Source organism: Phyllostomus discolor, chromosome 5, assembly GCF_004126475.2.
Source record: "Phyllostomus discolor isolate MPI-MPIP mPhyDis1 chromosome 5, mPhyDis1.pri.v3, whole genome shotgun sequence".
NCBI classification, from domain to species: domain Eukaryota; kingdom Metazoa; phylum Chordata; class Mammalia; order Chiroptera; family Phyllostomidae; genus Phyllostomus; species Phyllostomus discolor.
Window position 1 is genome coordinate 8,941,909 of NC_040907.2, and position 15,545 is coordinate 8,957,453.

Genomic DNA, 15,545 nt, shown 5'->3' on the forward strand with positions numbered 1-15,545 from the left:
ACTGGCCTGGGGCTCTGATCTGGGCCCCTCCCCCTGCCGCCCGCCCTCCAGTCCCAGGCCCTTAGCTGCCCACCCCCTCCCCAGCGGCTGCTGTGAGTTGTGAAACGGCTAACCTGGCACAGAGTCCAGGTTCCTGCCGTGGTAACTGTGTCTATTATAAACAGTGGTCCTTGGCTTTCAGGCTTTGGAGGAAAGCTTTCTTCAAGAGAAAAGCAGAGTGAAGGAAGCATTAGAGGAAGAACAGACCAGAGTCCAAGAGCTGGAGAATCGCTTAACCCACCAGAAGGAGGTACGCACCTCTTGGGGGGGCGGGGGGGAGTCGGCTCAAGAGCCCTAACCTGGCTCAAGGGTCACGGAAGTGAGTTCAGAACCACAGGTGGCGCTGGATGGAGCATGCTGGCAGGTTCCTAGAGTCATCTGCCCTTGGGAGGGCTCAGCTACTTCGGGGAGAAGCGTGGGGGACTCAGGGAGAGAACCCTGGAGTTGTAGGCTTGAAACCAGTTGGAAACATTATCAGCAGCATCAAATACAGTCATAGGCAGGGCTCCGGAGGGAAGCTGGGGCTGGGGACCCTGGCCTCCTCGGCGTGGAGACTGTCCCAAAGCAAGGGCGTGGAGGAATGACGGAGCTCTGGGACTCCAGGGCTGGGCGAGTCCTCCAGTGACGTCCTAAAACCACCCAGCCTCCGGCAGCACCTGGAAGGAAGTCACAGCCCCAGGGCAGCCCTGCCCAGGGCTGATGCCTTGGGCTGGCAGGAGATTCTTCCTGCAGGTGGAGCTGAGTCACTCTTTCTCCCAGGAGGGCATCAGCCCTTCCCCTGCTCCCCTCCTGCGAGACCTGCCCACTTCCTCATCCACGTAATAATCTTCCGGGTGCCAGAAAGGAGAGGCAAGGGCTCCCCCGCAGACCCGAATGCCTCTGTGTCTGCTTGTGTGGCTCTCGGGCCGGGAGCCTGGCCTGGGTCCCCTCCTCTGACCCCGCCCCGCTCTCCAGAGGTCACGGATGGGCAGCTCCTTGGCTGAAAGGGCCTGTGGGCATGCCGTGTTTGGCCCTAGCATGTTTTGTTTTGAATTCATAAAATTCACCTAAAAATCCAGATTTCCATCCTCTCGCGAAAAGTCAGAAAACCCGGCTTTCATTTCCACTTGGCCAGAGCGAAGGGAATGAATGAAGCAGAAGCGGTCAGCACGGTCCATGCCGTCCCTTGCAGCTGTCCCCTGCAGCTGTCCCCTGCGGCACTGACTGCAGCCCACCCCCCTGTGCTGTCTGCCTGGGCTCCGCAGGCACCCCAGTCTCCAGCCCAGCGTCTGCTTTATTCCAGAAGTGGGGGAGCCAGGGCCGTGGCTGGGGCAGGGTCTCCTCTCCCTGGCTGACGGTGTCATGCTCCCGCCGATGTGCCCACTCCAGCCCTGGAGGGAGCTCTGCTCTATTGCACGGTGGACTCACGTCTCCCCACGGTCACCTCGGGTCCCTGAGTCCCTGCCACACAGTGCTTTCATCGGCTCTTCGACCCCGGGGCAGCAGCACCAAGGAGGGCCGAGAGCGGGCCTCGCAGCCGGAGGAGACTCAGGTTCACGCCCTCCCCGGGCGGCTTCCTGGCCGCAGCGGGTCTCTCCGCACCTGCCTTCGCGAAAGGGTGGCTGCGAGGGTTAGAACCAACTTGCCACAGTGCGTCTGACCCGGGTGACGGCTCCACGAGTGGTGGCTACTATTACTGTTACCATTACTTCTTCCTCTGTCTAGGCCCTGTTGTCTCCAAGCCCCGCCCACCCTCGCTCTCCCGGTGAGATCCCTCCGCCCGCCCCCCCAGACAGGAAGGAGGGGGCGCTGGGCAGTGCCTGGGAGCGCATCTGCTCGCGAGAGGGGAGGTGTCCCCACACTGGGGTCCCCCCACCGGGGTCTGCGTGCGGCTGTTCTCTGCCGCCCTCTGTAAACCGTGTCACCAAGGCCGGTCCTGAGTTCTTCCTCCAGGGGTGGTGACGAGGAGGAGGGTCTCACGAGGGCTCACCCGGGTCAGAGGCCACCTCAAGGTCACCTGAGTGTAGAGATTTTGAGGTCATTGAGGCCCTCAGGAGAGAGACTTAGGGAAGGCTCGATGGGGGACACCCTCGTGGCAGGGAAGAGCTGTCACTGGGTCACCCCGGGCCTGGGAAACGTCAGCCCAGTGTCCCCCCCCCCCGCCAGCAGGTCCTCTCCTGGTGTCTGGACAGGGGAATCTGAGGGAAAAGTCCCAGACACAGACCTCCATCAACCTCCAACACTATCTGAGTTTTCTTTTTTGTTAGACCTTCCGCCACATTTTCAGAAGAATCTCTAAGGACAAGAGAATCCCTACCTAGGTTATAATGCAGGTTTGAGGTAACGGTGAAGGTGAATACCCGTTACCTGCCCAGGAGCATGGGAGCAGGGTGGCCATGGGGACAGGTCCTGCATGTGAGGCCAGCAGGGAGCTGCCGAGAGAGAAGCCCCGAGTGCCCGCCTGAGGTCAGGGGCTCTGGACCCGACCCGGTGTCACCAGAAAGTGCCCAAAAGTGGCCTTCGCAGATGACAGGAAAGTGCCTCACTCCGAAACCCACTGCAAACTCTCAAAATAAATGTGACATCCCCCCCACCCCCGACCCACCGGGAGGTTACTGCGGCTCTGCTCTGTTTGGGGCTGCTGCCAGGACAGCTGAGTGTGGGGGGGTTCTCAGGTGAGTTCGCACTGCGAAATGTATAGCATTTCTGCCATATTATGGATTAAATGCTTTCTGCGGGCCCACCTGGGACCCTAACCGCCGCCAAAGGTGGAAGCCCCGTTCCGAGTTCCAGACATCTGCCAGGCAGCTGGCGTTTAAGACACAGCCTTCAAAAAGCTGAGGTGCCCTTTCTTGCAGCGACTGCGTGCATCCCTCAGTGATTGGCATTGAGCCGTTTAACTGCAGAGCTGCTCAGCCAATAGCTTCCTAAGTAAAAATACCTTGATAATGAGCACTGACCGCACTTTGTTCTGGGTCAGAACTCCACTGGCGAGGTCCAGCCCCGCCCCTTCTAGAAACTGGTGTGTTGTGACCCATTCATTCAATACAGCGTGCTCCTCTGGAGGCCTTATTCTCTTTAAGAGATTTATTTCAATAAACGGAAATTCCATTATTAATGAGATGCTGCTTCTTATCAGAGAGGCTGCCTGGCACAGCGGCGAGGGCTCAGACTCTGAAATAAGACAGGCCTGGCTCCCTCTGCACACCTGCAGCCTCCCGAGGGCCCCTGTACGCGGGCAGCTTTCCTCAGCGCAGGGTTCGAATCCCGGCCTTACCGCCAACCAACTGCATGACCCCGGGCAGGGCTCACACCCACTTTCTGTCCCTCGGTTTCCTCATCTAAAAAGTGGCACCACCAACTCTCCGGTAACGCTGCTGAGAGAGCGGACTGTATGAGGTGCTGGCCGTGGGCCCCCCGGCCTGTGAGACCACCCCCAGCATTGTGGCCCCTGCCGTTATCCTCAGCATCGTCAGAATGAGCTCCTCCCCCCCCCCCCCGAGTGTGCGGGCAGTCGGCGAGATGGGTCCCTGATTTCCAGGCTTTGGAGAGCAGCATGGCCCACGAGAGGAAGGCGAAGGAAGCCTTAGAGGCGGAAAAGAGGCGAGTTCAAGACCTGGAGAACCGCTTGACCCAGCAGAAGGAGGTAAGCGCGGCTGAGACATCAGGTGGGCTGCGGCGGCCCCCCACCTGTGGAAGGGGCCCCGAAGCCAGACCTAAGGCCATTTCTCTGTCCTGATGGCGTGTGGCGGTCAGGTGGGCAGAGACGGGGCAGTGCCGGTCACCGTGGCCGGTGTCACCTCACACAGCTTACTGGCTGTGTAACCCAGTGCAGATCATGCAACCTCCTGTGCCTCAGTTTCCCCATCTATAAAGTGGGGGTGTGGCACCCCCTGCCTCACAGGCCTCAGTGAGTTAACAGGCGTGACGTACTTGGAACTGCGCTGCGCCCTCGGGGGTGACCACCTTGGGGGTGACCACTCAGAAGAGGCGTGATCTCCCGGAGCCAGCCCCGGGGTGGAGTCGGGGTCAGTCCCTCAGCCACACCCTCCTCACCACCACCGCAAGGTATTTGTGACGCAGCCGAGCTCGGGTGCCGGAGAAAAGCTCCCTCCCGGCTCCGGCCTCCTGGTTCCGTGAGACCAGCAAGCTAACTGCGCCCCACCCCCCATAAGGAACGGCACAGACACGCAGTCAGACGCAGTCGATAGGGACTGCACTCGCTCCCATGGCGGTCGCAACAAACAGCCGGGTGCCGGCGCCTGCTGCAGTGGACGAGAAGGAGAGGGGACGAGATGGAGGGGCGGGCATGTCCGGGCGGCAGGCCCTGCAGAGCCGGAGTCAACCTCGTGCCGCCTCCCCACTCAGCCTGGGCCTGGGCCCGGGGCCGCCAGGAAAGGCAGGCCTCGAGGCGCAAGGCAGACCCCACTGTGCCCCCCCCCAGAGCGTCCACCCTGGGGCGGAGGGACAAACAACCACCTGAGCGAACGCCCAGGATGACCCCGCCGAGGTGGGCTGGAGAGTGGCCTGCAGGCAGGGGGGTCTCCCCAAGGAGGTGACCTTTGAGATGGGAGGAAAGAGGGAGCACCCCGAGAGCCCCTGGGGGAAGACAATGTCACCAGATAAAGGGGGGCCAAGGGCAAAGGACAGGGACCTGAGTTAGGGTGACAGGGACCGGGGCATAAGGAACAGAATGAAAGCCGGGACGTGATGGCAGCCAAATCAGTCAGGGCCGGGGAAGAAGGCGGGAGGGAGACACAGAGGGTGTGGAGCGAGGCCTGGTGGGCCGTGTCCATTCCGGTTCCAGCCCCAGCCCTGCCCTACCTCACCGTGTGACCTGGGCAAGCCCTCGTCCTCTCAGGGCCCTTGTCTGCAATGTGGGTGTAGTGACCAGAGGTCTGTTGTCAGGTGTCAGTCAATGCATTCATTGTGAAGCACCTGCCCAGGTGAGGTCAGAGTCCAGGTGGGGCCGGGAGGGTGGTGAGCCCAGCAGGGTGTGGGGGGAGCAGGGGTGGGGAGCGCATCGTCGAGCAAAGGCCTGGGCCGTGGGACCGGGCCGGGCAATGCCGGGAAGTGGGACCAGAGTCCAGACGGCCGAGGGAGCGCCGCACGAAGCAGGCCTCCTGAGGTGTCGGGCCCACACTCCGGTCAGCGGCTGTCCCCTGGTTGTCCCGCTCACGCATGGGCTGGGGCGGGGCGTTGCGCTGTGTGCTCAGCTCTGTGCCAGCCCCAGTGTGAACATACAAGCACGTCTCCTGCCTCCGGTAGGTGGGGTTTGAATCAGGACAGGTCGGGCAGGGTCCAGAGGCCGGTGTCAGAGTGGTTAGGGCAAGGCGCTGGTGTCCGAGCCTGCACCGCCGCGTCCTGGCGTGTGACCTGGGCACTTCACCTGTCCCCTCACTGCCTCACCTGCAGCCTCCACATCCTCGCCTGTAAAATGGGGGTGATGGGGCAGATGATCTGGGGGGAGGGGCGTTGCAGGTTAGATGCACTAATACATGCAGCAAGCACATGGCATCTGGCAGCACACTGCAAACACAGCGAGCTCAGTCTCCCCGCCGTCACTTTCATCTGTAACATGCCAGGCGGTGCGTAAGAAGGGAAGGGACCCTCCCCCCAGGGACTCTCACCGCAGGGACGTCAGCTGGCAGGGTGGGGCCTAGCCCTTCTCAGTCAGACTGGACAGCAGGCAAACACCAGGCCCTGGCGGAGAGGTGGGTCAGGGCCCGGGCGCGCTGGGGAGGCCCGTGTGCAGAGCAGGGCGGGTGGGCGGAGGCCCCTGGCACTGTGCCAAACCAGCAGGGCTGCGGTGGGGGGTGGGAGTGGTCTCTCCCTCCTCCAGGGCCACGCATCCCCAGTCTCATCCCACCCCCAGCATCCCATTCCCAGTCATTTTTCTTTTTGCCAAATAATGTGTGTTCAGGAAAGAAAATTTTAGAAGATAAAAAGAAGAAAAAGTAACTTGTTATAATCCCAACTCCCCTGAAATAACCTATTGGGGAAAAGCCCCTAAAGTCTAAATTCAGGGTCAGTTTCAAAGAACCGGCAGGTAGTTCTTCAAATTCTTAAGAGATTTAATAGGGGAAACTTACACACACCAGCGAAGCAGCTGCCCCCACTGGTGGTGGGTGGGAAGAATCCACGCCCCTCCCGGGACGGGGTGTCTTTTTCATAGGGGCTTCATAGTAGAGCCACATTGTGAGTAGCCCCTAGACCACCAGAAAGAGCTACATATTCTTGAGTTACCAGATAGCATCAGGCAGTTATCACACCCCACATTCACTGACCTCCTTCCTGGGGGCATGAGGTTTATCTGCGGGCCGCATGGCATCTGGTTTTCTGGGTAGTTGGCCGAGCCTGAGGCTGCAGAGAGTTCAACAGTCACAGACGGTGGAACAGAGAGTCCAGCACCTCCCAGAGGCCTTTGCTTTTGGAGCCATATTGTATCTCTCGTCGAGGTTCCCTACAACCATGCTTACCTCTTGGCACGTGTCTCTCTGGTCTTTTGCATGTGTGTGTGTGTGTGTGTGTGTGTAAAACATTTTTCTTGTGAACTTTGTGTTTTTATGGGGGCATAACTGCAAGCGCCCCAACAGCTGGAAACGGAGATTCCCAGCCCCACTCTGGCTGTGCACCTCCCGGGACTCATGTGGCGCCAATCTCCTCCCCAGCACCAGACCTCTGCGGGGTGTGTGTTCTCACTTCCCAAACTGTCCAGGGCGTCCATTTTTGGACTCAAGCCTTTGTCAACTGAATTGAGACGGCCAGGGTCCTTCGAAGCCACAGGTGTCTGGCCTGCTGAGACAGAAGCCGTCTGTCTCCCTGGCTCTGTCTCTCAGGCCCCTCCTCCCAAGAAGCCACGTACTTCCAGAGAAAGGCCCGCATTGGTGCCAGCACACACCAGTTCACTCCGTGGCTCCGTGCCAGACGCCTGGAGCTGAACACTCACCGGCGTGTCGCTTCCTGAACACAAGCCCCAGAATCCTGAAGGATGACTAACCCTCCCTTTTCTGTGCGTGACTAACCAAGACGCGACTTCCAGGTTCTCACCTCTCCCCTGTGGGCATCCTGTTCCTGAAGCTCTCGCTCCCGAACCCTGACTCACTGGTTTCGGCAACTACTAATCCATCTGTTTTCCTTCCTTTCTCATGAGCATGCCCTCAAAGCACTTGTCCTTGCCTTCCAGATCCTAGAAAGCAGCATCGCCTACGAGAAACAGAAAGCGAAGGAGGCCATCGAGAAGGAAAGGAGAAGGGCGCAGGATCTGGAGAACCGCCTGACCAAGCAGAAAGAGGTGCGGGCCCCAGCGAGGAGCGCGGAGGAGACGCCCGGTTCAGAGCAGGCCCCGGAGGCAGGCGGTCTGGGCTCGGTCCCACCCCTGCCGCGCTCTGGCTGTGGGGCGTTAGGCACGTTACTCGCCATCCCTGTGCCTCGGTTTCCCCATGTCGGAAACACAGATGATACCAAAAGATCGATCTCATTGAGCCGTGAGGCCCGATGGTTCATGCGCATGTAAAACATATAGAAAAGTGCCCGGCACTCCATGCGTGCTATGTGTGTCGGCGGCTTTTCCGATGATGATGAAGATGATGGGCTCACAGTGGGGACGCAGAGGGACGGAATGCAGACCCGGGACCACAGGACCTCAGAGCCCTTTACCATCGCTCCTCCTCTCTCTGCCATTCTCGAGCTCTGTGTGCACGTACTCGGCGGCCTGGGGTCACAGAGGGGGTGTCAGGATAGGGGCGCCTGAACTTCTGGTCCCCTGGATGTCGCTTCTCCACCAGAAGTTGTCATCATCATCACCGTCACCTTCATATCAAACCGCATTTATGATTGTTACTGGGAGTCGAAGGCGCAGTGGAGGGAGAAGTCAGCACGTGACCCTGCCTTGGGCACCTCCACGCTGCAGGACGCCATTTGCTCCTCCTGGGTCCCAAGGGAGCGGGGACGTGCACGCACAGAGGCCAGCATCTGGAAGGTCAGAGCGACCGATAAACACACAGCCTGGCAAGGGTGGGATAAAATTAAACACAGGCTTCAAAAGGTTTCCAAGACCAGATGGGGCTGAAAAAAGTGTATTCACATCAGCCTTGGGTCATTTTCTCCGAAGAAAGGTTCCCAAACATCAGCAGGTATAGAATCACAGGTCATTTAAGTGCCCGTTTCTGGTGGAACCCTGCTGCCCCCAGAGAGTCTGACTCGCTGTCGGAGGGTGGGCCCAGGAATCTGCATTTTTAACGAGCGGTCCAAGCGGTGCAGGTGCACCTGGAGCATCCCGTCTTGAGGGAGTCAGGCGTCAGCAAAGCACGTCTGGATTACACATCAGCCCTGGGCACTTTGCAGGAGTGTGTCCAGAGAAGGCAGACCCGAGTGGGGAGGTGACGCAGACTGGCCAGCTCCTGGCTCCCGGAGGACTCCCAGCACGCAGGCGCGATGCCGCAGGCTGAGAGAGAGCCCGAGAGAGCACACCCGACCCCCCAGATGACTGACCTTGGGACCTCCCATAAGATCATGTAGGACTATGAGGAAAGGAGAAATTGAATCTCTTAAGTAGATTAGTTGGGGCACAAAGTAGATCAGGAATGAGATAATGCAAAAAAAGTGCGGATCGTGGAATCAATGAAGGGGTCCCAGTTTTTATTCTAACAGTTACCGTGAAAGGGGAGGCCCAGCTGGCTGTGCACTTCGTGGATGAAAATGGACTTGTCGCTCTTAAAAGATGGACCATTCTTGGTACTCGACCCAGAGAGAATGTTCTGTGGCGGACTCCGGCCAGCAGAGTCCACCTGTTGTGACCGGAGACGAGAAAAATGCACAGGAGACGGCAATCCTGCAGAGAAAAAGGGGACGGCACGGCCACTCTCTCAAGGGGAGAACTTTCTGACCCTTGCCTAGACAAGCTTTTATTGTTTTTCTCAGGTCTTACATCAAAGAAGGATTGATTATCTATTACACAGAATATTATTGTCTACATTTTAGATACAGTCAAGGAAATGAAAATAACATGCAGAGGGGAAAGGCGGCAAGCTGATTAGCTCCGTCCTTGGGAGAATTCACACAGGCTTTGGGAATTACCTTGAAGACAGATGATACACATTTGTTGTTTTAGACCAGGGTGATGGGGTTTTAGCAAGAGCGAGCCATAACAGCCTGTGTGCATTTTCTAGGCCTGATTCCCATGGGAAAACTCGGTTTGGAGGTCTGGCTCCTGCCCGCCACCTCGCTTCTGTAGGTTTTCCATGCAGGGCTGAGTCATGTTTGCCAGATGAAACAAACCGGTCCCCTACGATGTTCCCTGAGCATCATCATATAAAGGACTCTGTTGTGCAGCCAACAGTGTCTGGAACAACCACCGTGGAACAACAATGACATCAGTGTGCGGGGTCTTGTGACAATGGTCCAGGCAGGCTGGTGGCATCATACCAGACAAGGAGAAACAGGACTCCACAGCAGCAACTCCCCGCTTACCAGCAGAGATCAAGGAATCACAAGGTCAAAGACACGCTCACACAGAGTTGCTTATTTGAATGCTGTTTGAGCTGTATACCTGGAAGAGCGATGGAAAGATTGATGTCATCTACAGGGGCAAAAATAGGGTTTATATCAAAGAAAGAGGGGAGAGTGGAGAAGAAGATCAATTCAGACTCGTGGGAACAGTGGACCTTGTTCTCCTGTCCTTGAGTAGCTGACAAAAAGCAAAGGCGTTGGCCAGTGTGACCTGCAGCTTCTTGGCCCTTCAGAAACACCATCTCTGTTTGCTGTGGGTTCTCCGGGACACCGGGAGCGTCTCCCTGTGAGCTGCAGGTGACAGGCTGCTCTGAGGGGTGGCTGCCAGTGTCCCCCGTGAGCATCCCCCTAGGCCCGGTCCACACGTCATCCGCACTGGGACTTCTCAGCAGTCACGGCAGCGTTAGGGCCCCCAAAAAGAATCCGGAGTTCAGTGGTGATGCCAAGAGAATGAGCCAGCTCTCCGGTGGAGGGGGCACTACGTGGTGAAAATGGTGTTTGGGGGAGGGGGGAGGATTTTGTTTGTGTTTCATTAAAAAATCCGTTTCCTTTCCCAATTATGAAAGGAGCACCTATTTGCTCTTGAAAATTTGACATGCACAGAAAACCACTTAGAAGAGAATAAAATAACAATGGCGCATGACCCCGCTGAGCAGAGCTACCACGAGTGACGTCCGGATGGGACTCCCTCCAGCCCGTCCTCATGTTGATGACGAAGGTGGAAATACATCGATCTCCTGCGAGTAGTGACTGTGCTCTTAAAACCGTCCGCGCTGGTTGGGACGCTGCTTTCCCACTTCCCGTACCATAATAGCTCCTCCATATCATCGAACGTCCCCCCACAGCCTGCCGTTGAAGGGCGGCGCAGGTGTGCACCGTGTCGGGGGGACCCCGACGCATCTCCCCTCCGCTGCGGCCAGGCACCGGGACAGCTTGTCCCTCCTCACGAGAAAGATGCGTGGGGGGGGCCCTGGGCGTCAGTCTTGGTGCACAGGTGGGGTGCGTGCTTCTGATAAACTCCCGAAAGTAGAACTATGGGGCACGGGGTGTGCACATTTTCAGGCTCACGGTACGTGTTCCCAAATGACCCCCCCGAAAGGTCACGCCAGGTTATATTGCCACCCACAGAGCATCCAGCACCACGTCTCAAGAATATATTTTAAGGTTGGGGTAGATAAGGCTTGTGAAAAGTCTCCACACTGTTTCATTCCAACGGCATGGCGTTCTGGAAAAGACGAAACTAGGGAGGCAGTAAAAGCATCGGGGATTGGGGGAGGGGGCGGACAGGAGGAGCGTGGAGGGTTTTTAGGGCAGTGAGGATTCTCTATGTGACACTATACCGGTGCACACGTGTCCTTGCACGCTGGCCCAAACCCACGGAATGTGCACCAGGTGTGAACCCTCACGTCACCTGAGGACGTGGGTGATGATGCTGGGTCCACGCAGACTCGTGAACTGTAACACACAGACCGCCCAGTCGGGGTGCCGCCAGTGGAGGAGGTTGTGCGTGTGGGGGGGCAGGGGTGTATGGGACCTCCCGGCACCTTCCCCTCGATTTTGCCGTAAACCTGGAACTGTCCTAAAAATAGTCATAAAGTCAAATAAGTGACTGAGTTTGTCAGGCGGCCGGCACAGTGCCTGTGGTGAGGCCCACACGGCACACTGTCTGAGGAGGGACTCGGATTGGCCGGGACGGTGACAGTCGGAGACTGGAAGCGTGGGCTGTGGGAGGAAGGACAGGATGTGCAAGGACATGGTGACTGCAGTCCAGTCTGGCGGGGACCCGAGGCGGGGGGAGGGCGGTCATCCTGGCACCAGAGCTGTGGGGGACAGTGGAGGAGTGTCCTGAAGGCAGGTCCTGTGATGGGCAGGGGGCGGGGGGGGGGGGACGTGAAGGAACTCGGCACATTTATCCTGGAAAATAGATCGAGAGAGCGACATGACAGCTTGCCTCAAACATTGAAAGGGCTCTCTCATTAAAGAGAGATAAAACTTATTCACAGAGCTCCAGGTGACAGAACTGAGCTCAGAGACCAGAAATCACAGGGAGACAGATGTCAGCTGAATGAACATAAGAGTTCTATAATAGCTGGAACCTTCCAGAGAAAGCACGGACTTTGGACTTGAGAATCAGCAGACCAATAAGAGAACGGAGTTCCCCATCAGTCTGAAAACAGGGAAGGGAGAGGCTAGGGTGAATGTATGCCTGACATTAATTTGGTGTTTGTCGTGTGTCTAGGAGATCGATTTAAAAGTGCAAAAAGAAGACGCTTTAAATAATAAATTAAATGACGCCCTGGCCGAGGTAGAGGAGACTCAGAAAACAAAGGCGGCCGAGAGCCTGAGAGCGGAGAGCCTCGGCATGAAACTGAGTGAAACTTTGACGGAGCTGGAAACCGCCAAGACGAAAATGGTGAGAGACGGGAGGGGTTCCTCTCCGTGCAAGGCCGCAGCGCCGCGAGAACTCCGGGTTCAGACTGGAGGGTTCCCGCCTGAGTGCTGCTGGCGTTCTGGGTCCGAGGGCACTTCCCTGGTGTGCGTGTGGGAGTAGGGGGAGCATCCAGCGCGCTGTGGGATGTTTAGCAACATCCCTGGTCGCCACCCACCAGATGCCAGGGGCACCCTCCCCCCACCTCGTTGTAACAACCAAAAATGTCTTCAGACTTTGCCAGATGCGTGTGAGTTCCGCAGGCACAGAACGTGCATCGGGAGGAAAGGGACTGTGGAGGCCCGGCGTGTGATGGGAACGGGGAGCAGGAGGTCGGGGTCCCCTGAGCGCAGGAGAAGGCTGGTCGGAGAGCGGGGGTGCGGGGCGAGGATGAGGCCATGACAGCAGCGCCCCAGGAGAGCCGAGGGAAGGACAGGGTGGACATGGGAGAGGGTCCGATTCTCCATCTGGGGCCACTGGTCATTTCTGGTTCCTAAGAAACACAAATCCATCCACTTCTTTCTTACAAAAGTGTCCATTCATTCATTCATTCACTCAGTGACTATCTGCTGAGCATCTAGGCCCCGTGCTGTGGCAGGGATCTAGGGATTGATTGACACTGGGGGCGTGGTGGAAAATAAGAAAAGTGTCTGCTCTCGTGGAGCTTGGTTCTAGTGGGCGTGAGAAATAGAGAAACGAGATAATTTGGATGGCGGTAAGCACCTCAGGGAAAACAAAACAGGTGATGGGATAGAAAGTGTCTCAGGCGGCTCCTGGGGTTAGGTAGTCAGGGAGGGCCTCTCTGAGGAGGTGGCACTGGAGCTGAAACCTGAAACAGGAGGAGCCAGCTGTGCAAGGAGCCGGGGGCGGGGGAGGAGTGTACCACGCAGCAGGAATGACCGTGCAAAGGCCCTGCAGCGGGACCACGCCTGGGGCCCCCTGTGGGAGCAAAGGGGCCCCAGCTTTCCTGTCGTCCGATCAGGCTCCCGGGGCTGTGGGAACCGCTCCTCTCCCCCCAGGTCATGATGGAGGGGCGGATACAGCTGCAGCAGCAGACGATCAAGGCCCTCCAGGAAGAACAAGAATCGCAGAAACGTGGGTTCGAGGAGGAAATCATGGAATACAAGGAGCACATCAAACAGCACTCCCAGACGATCGTGAGCCTGGAAAAGAGACTCAGAAAAGTGACCGAACACCACAAGAAAATAGAAGGAGAGATCGCAACTTTAAAGGACAATGACTCAGGTAGGTGCCAAGAGACCACGAGGACATCTTAGTGTCAGGGCAGGTTTGGACTGTCCCGTGGGTCCCTGTAGGCCTATGGGTAAGGAAAGGTCTCCGCCCACTGGGAAGCTCACTCATTCCTGGAGCCCCTTTTGTTCTTGTTACACAGCAAGGTTAGGGGCCCCAGGGCGCCGGTTCAATGGGGGTAACGAGGATGAGTGTGGATGCCCTTCGTGCCGAGCCAGCCAGCCAGGAGAGGCCCAGGCTGCCCTGGCTGGTGGGGCCGTGGGGGCAGCATGGCAGGGGTCACCTTTTCTACACGGATACCTCCCAGGCGGGGGTCCTTGCAAAGACTTCCCTCTGCCAGCAGCGATTGGTGACTTTGTCTAAAGCACTTCCATAACGAGGCAGGGCTTGTTTCTTAGAAGAGACGCCCAGAAAAGGCTAAAACGGAACTCAGAGCAGTGAGCATGAATCTGCCCTAAACGGTCAGGGCGGTGTGTTTAGTGCAAAGACGCCAGCGGCCTGGAGAGGCACTTCAATTGCCCTCGAAGGCAGGGGCCGCTGACTCCGCCCACTCGGAGAGGGGTTTTGGGTCTCAGCACTGCTGACATCTGGGATGGGGTAACTCTTTGTTGGGGCAGGGGCGGGGTGGGGGCACAGAGGCTCCCTGTGCACTGTAGGGCGTTGAGCACCATCCCCAGCCTCTTTCCACTAGACGACAGCAGCACCCCCACCTCAGTGTGACAACCTAGAGTGTCTGCAGGCGCTGACAGATGTCCCCCAGGGGCAGCAAACCCACTCCTGGCTGAGAACCACGGTCCGGCCTCAGGCCAGCTGACGAGGTGTCAGGGCTGGCCCCATGCGTCCATTCACTCAGCGCTCTTCATCGAGCACCTGTCACGTTGCAAGCTCATTGCGGGCACCGAGGATGCGGTGACGGGCAAGAAGGCAGGGTCCCTGCAGTGGAGCTAATTACTGCCCTGACAGGTGCCCCAGGATGGACAGGGCACCATGGCGAGGACACGGAGCGGGACTCAGTTTCCCACCCCAGGTCCAGGTCGGAGGGAAGATGCTGAAGCTGGGACCTGAAGGGTGACGCACCTTTGTCACCCTACACTTAGACCGGAGCCTACCCTAATGCAGACATTCCATGAGAGCTGTTGAGTGAGTGAGTGAGTGAGCAAGCGTGTGACTGAGTGGTGAGGGCGGAAGCCAGGGGTGGTGGCCTGAGGACCAAGTGGAAGATGAGGACAGGATGTGGCCCTTGTCGGGGTGGAGAGGAGGAAATAGGGCAGGGGGTGTGGCCCAGTGGTTAAGGCCCCGCCTCCCACCAGCCTGCTGGGTGGGCGCAGGTTCCCTCAGTCCCGTGCCCATTTCCTCATCTGTACGGAGTTCATGACCGGTGCCTTCCAGAGCAGCTGGAGCAATCTCATGAGCTTATCATGGGGGTAGAGGGTCCTCAGCCCCTGACACAGAACACATGGCGGGTCCCACTGGGCGGGGAGGGCTGCCGGGTGTAGGGAGAGTGTATAAGATGGAAAGACGTAGGTGTGTCGGTTGATAAGTTAATGAGCCTCGGGGAAGGAAGGCATGGGTTGCGGGACTGTGACAACATTCCCTTGTCCCTCTGGTGCAGCCCAGGAGAAGGAGGCCCAGCAGGACCGTCCGGCAGGGCCCCCGCTGGAGACCGGGGCCAAAGACGCAGTGTCTGACCACTTGATGTGAGTACCCGGAGGGCGTGTCAGCACCGGAGCTCCCTCCCTGGCGCGCACCTGAGCAAGGACAGCCAGCCAACCTCCGGCTCCTGGCCACGTCGCTGGAACCCAAAACGAGGACTTCAGTCCGTGTTCTTCTTGCCATTATTGCAATCACTCCATCCATTCAGCCAGTCAGGGTGGTGTCGTGAAAGAATGTGGGCCGCTCTGTGCTCATGCCCCAGCTCAGCCCTCTCCAGCCGTGCGACCCTGGGCAAGTCACATCGCCTAGACAGACCTTAGCTGCCCTGTTTGCGTGATAAGGAAGTGTGTGCCGAGCACGCAAATGCTAGCTCACACAATGGCGAGCTGTTTTTCCCAGGGGCCTGCTGGAGACCAGCAGACGGGGCAGGTTCCACACAGTGGAGACCCCTTGGTGGAAAGGCCTAGGGAGGGTTAAGAGGTTGGACGGAATGACCTTGAAGATCCCTCCCAACCCAAAAGTCTGCCCCTTGAGCCTCCAGGAACTGACAGTTTCCAGACAAACAAAACCCGTGGTTGGCAAAGCCAGCACCAAGCAGCATGTACACAAGAAAAGGCACTCACATGCTTTCAGAAGGGTTCGGGAAGGTTCTGAAAGAAGGCACACCACCAGCCTGATCCTTGCA

The 15,545-nt window shown here is 58.0% G+C and overlaps 1 protein-coding gene across 10 annotated transcripts in view; it reads left to right on the forward strand.

The window, feature by feature from the left end:
* Nucleotides 1-15,545, forward strand: part of FHAD1 (forkhead associated phosphopeptide binding domain 1) — a 113,461-nt gene that overhangs the window by 73,351 nt on the left and 24,565 nt on the right. For 9 of the 10 annotated variants that reach the window (XR_004903070.1, XR_004903071.1, XR_004903073.1 and 6 more), the window contains 6 exons: nt 182-289; nt 3,560-3,664; nt 7,205-7,312; nt 11,768-11,941; nt 12,976-13,201; nt 14,820-14,904. Coding sequence is in view for 2 of the 10 variants with exons in the window: in XM_028513170.2 (XP_028368971.1) it covers nt 182-289; nt 3,560-3,664; nt 7,205-7,312; nt 11,768-11,941; nt 12,976-13,201; nt 14,820-14,904 (806 nt within the window). In the remaining 8 variants the exon portion in view is untranslated. The remainder of the gene's footprint in view (nt 1-181; nt 290-3,559; nt 3,665-7,204; nt 7,313-11,767; nt 11,942-12,975; nt 13,202-14,819; nt 14,905-15,545) is intronic. The other variant, XR_004903074.1, reaches the window with a different exon arrangement.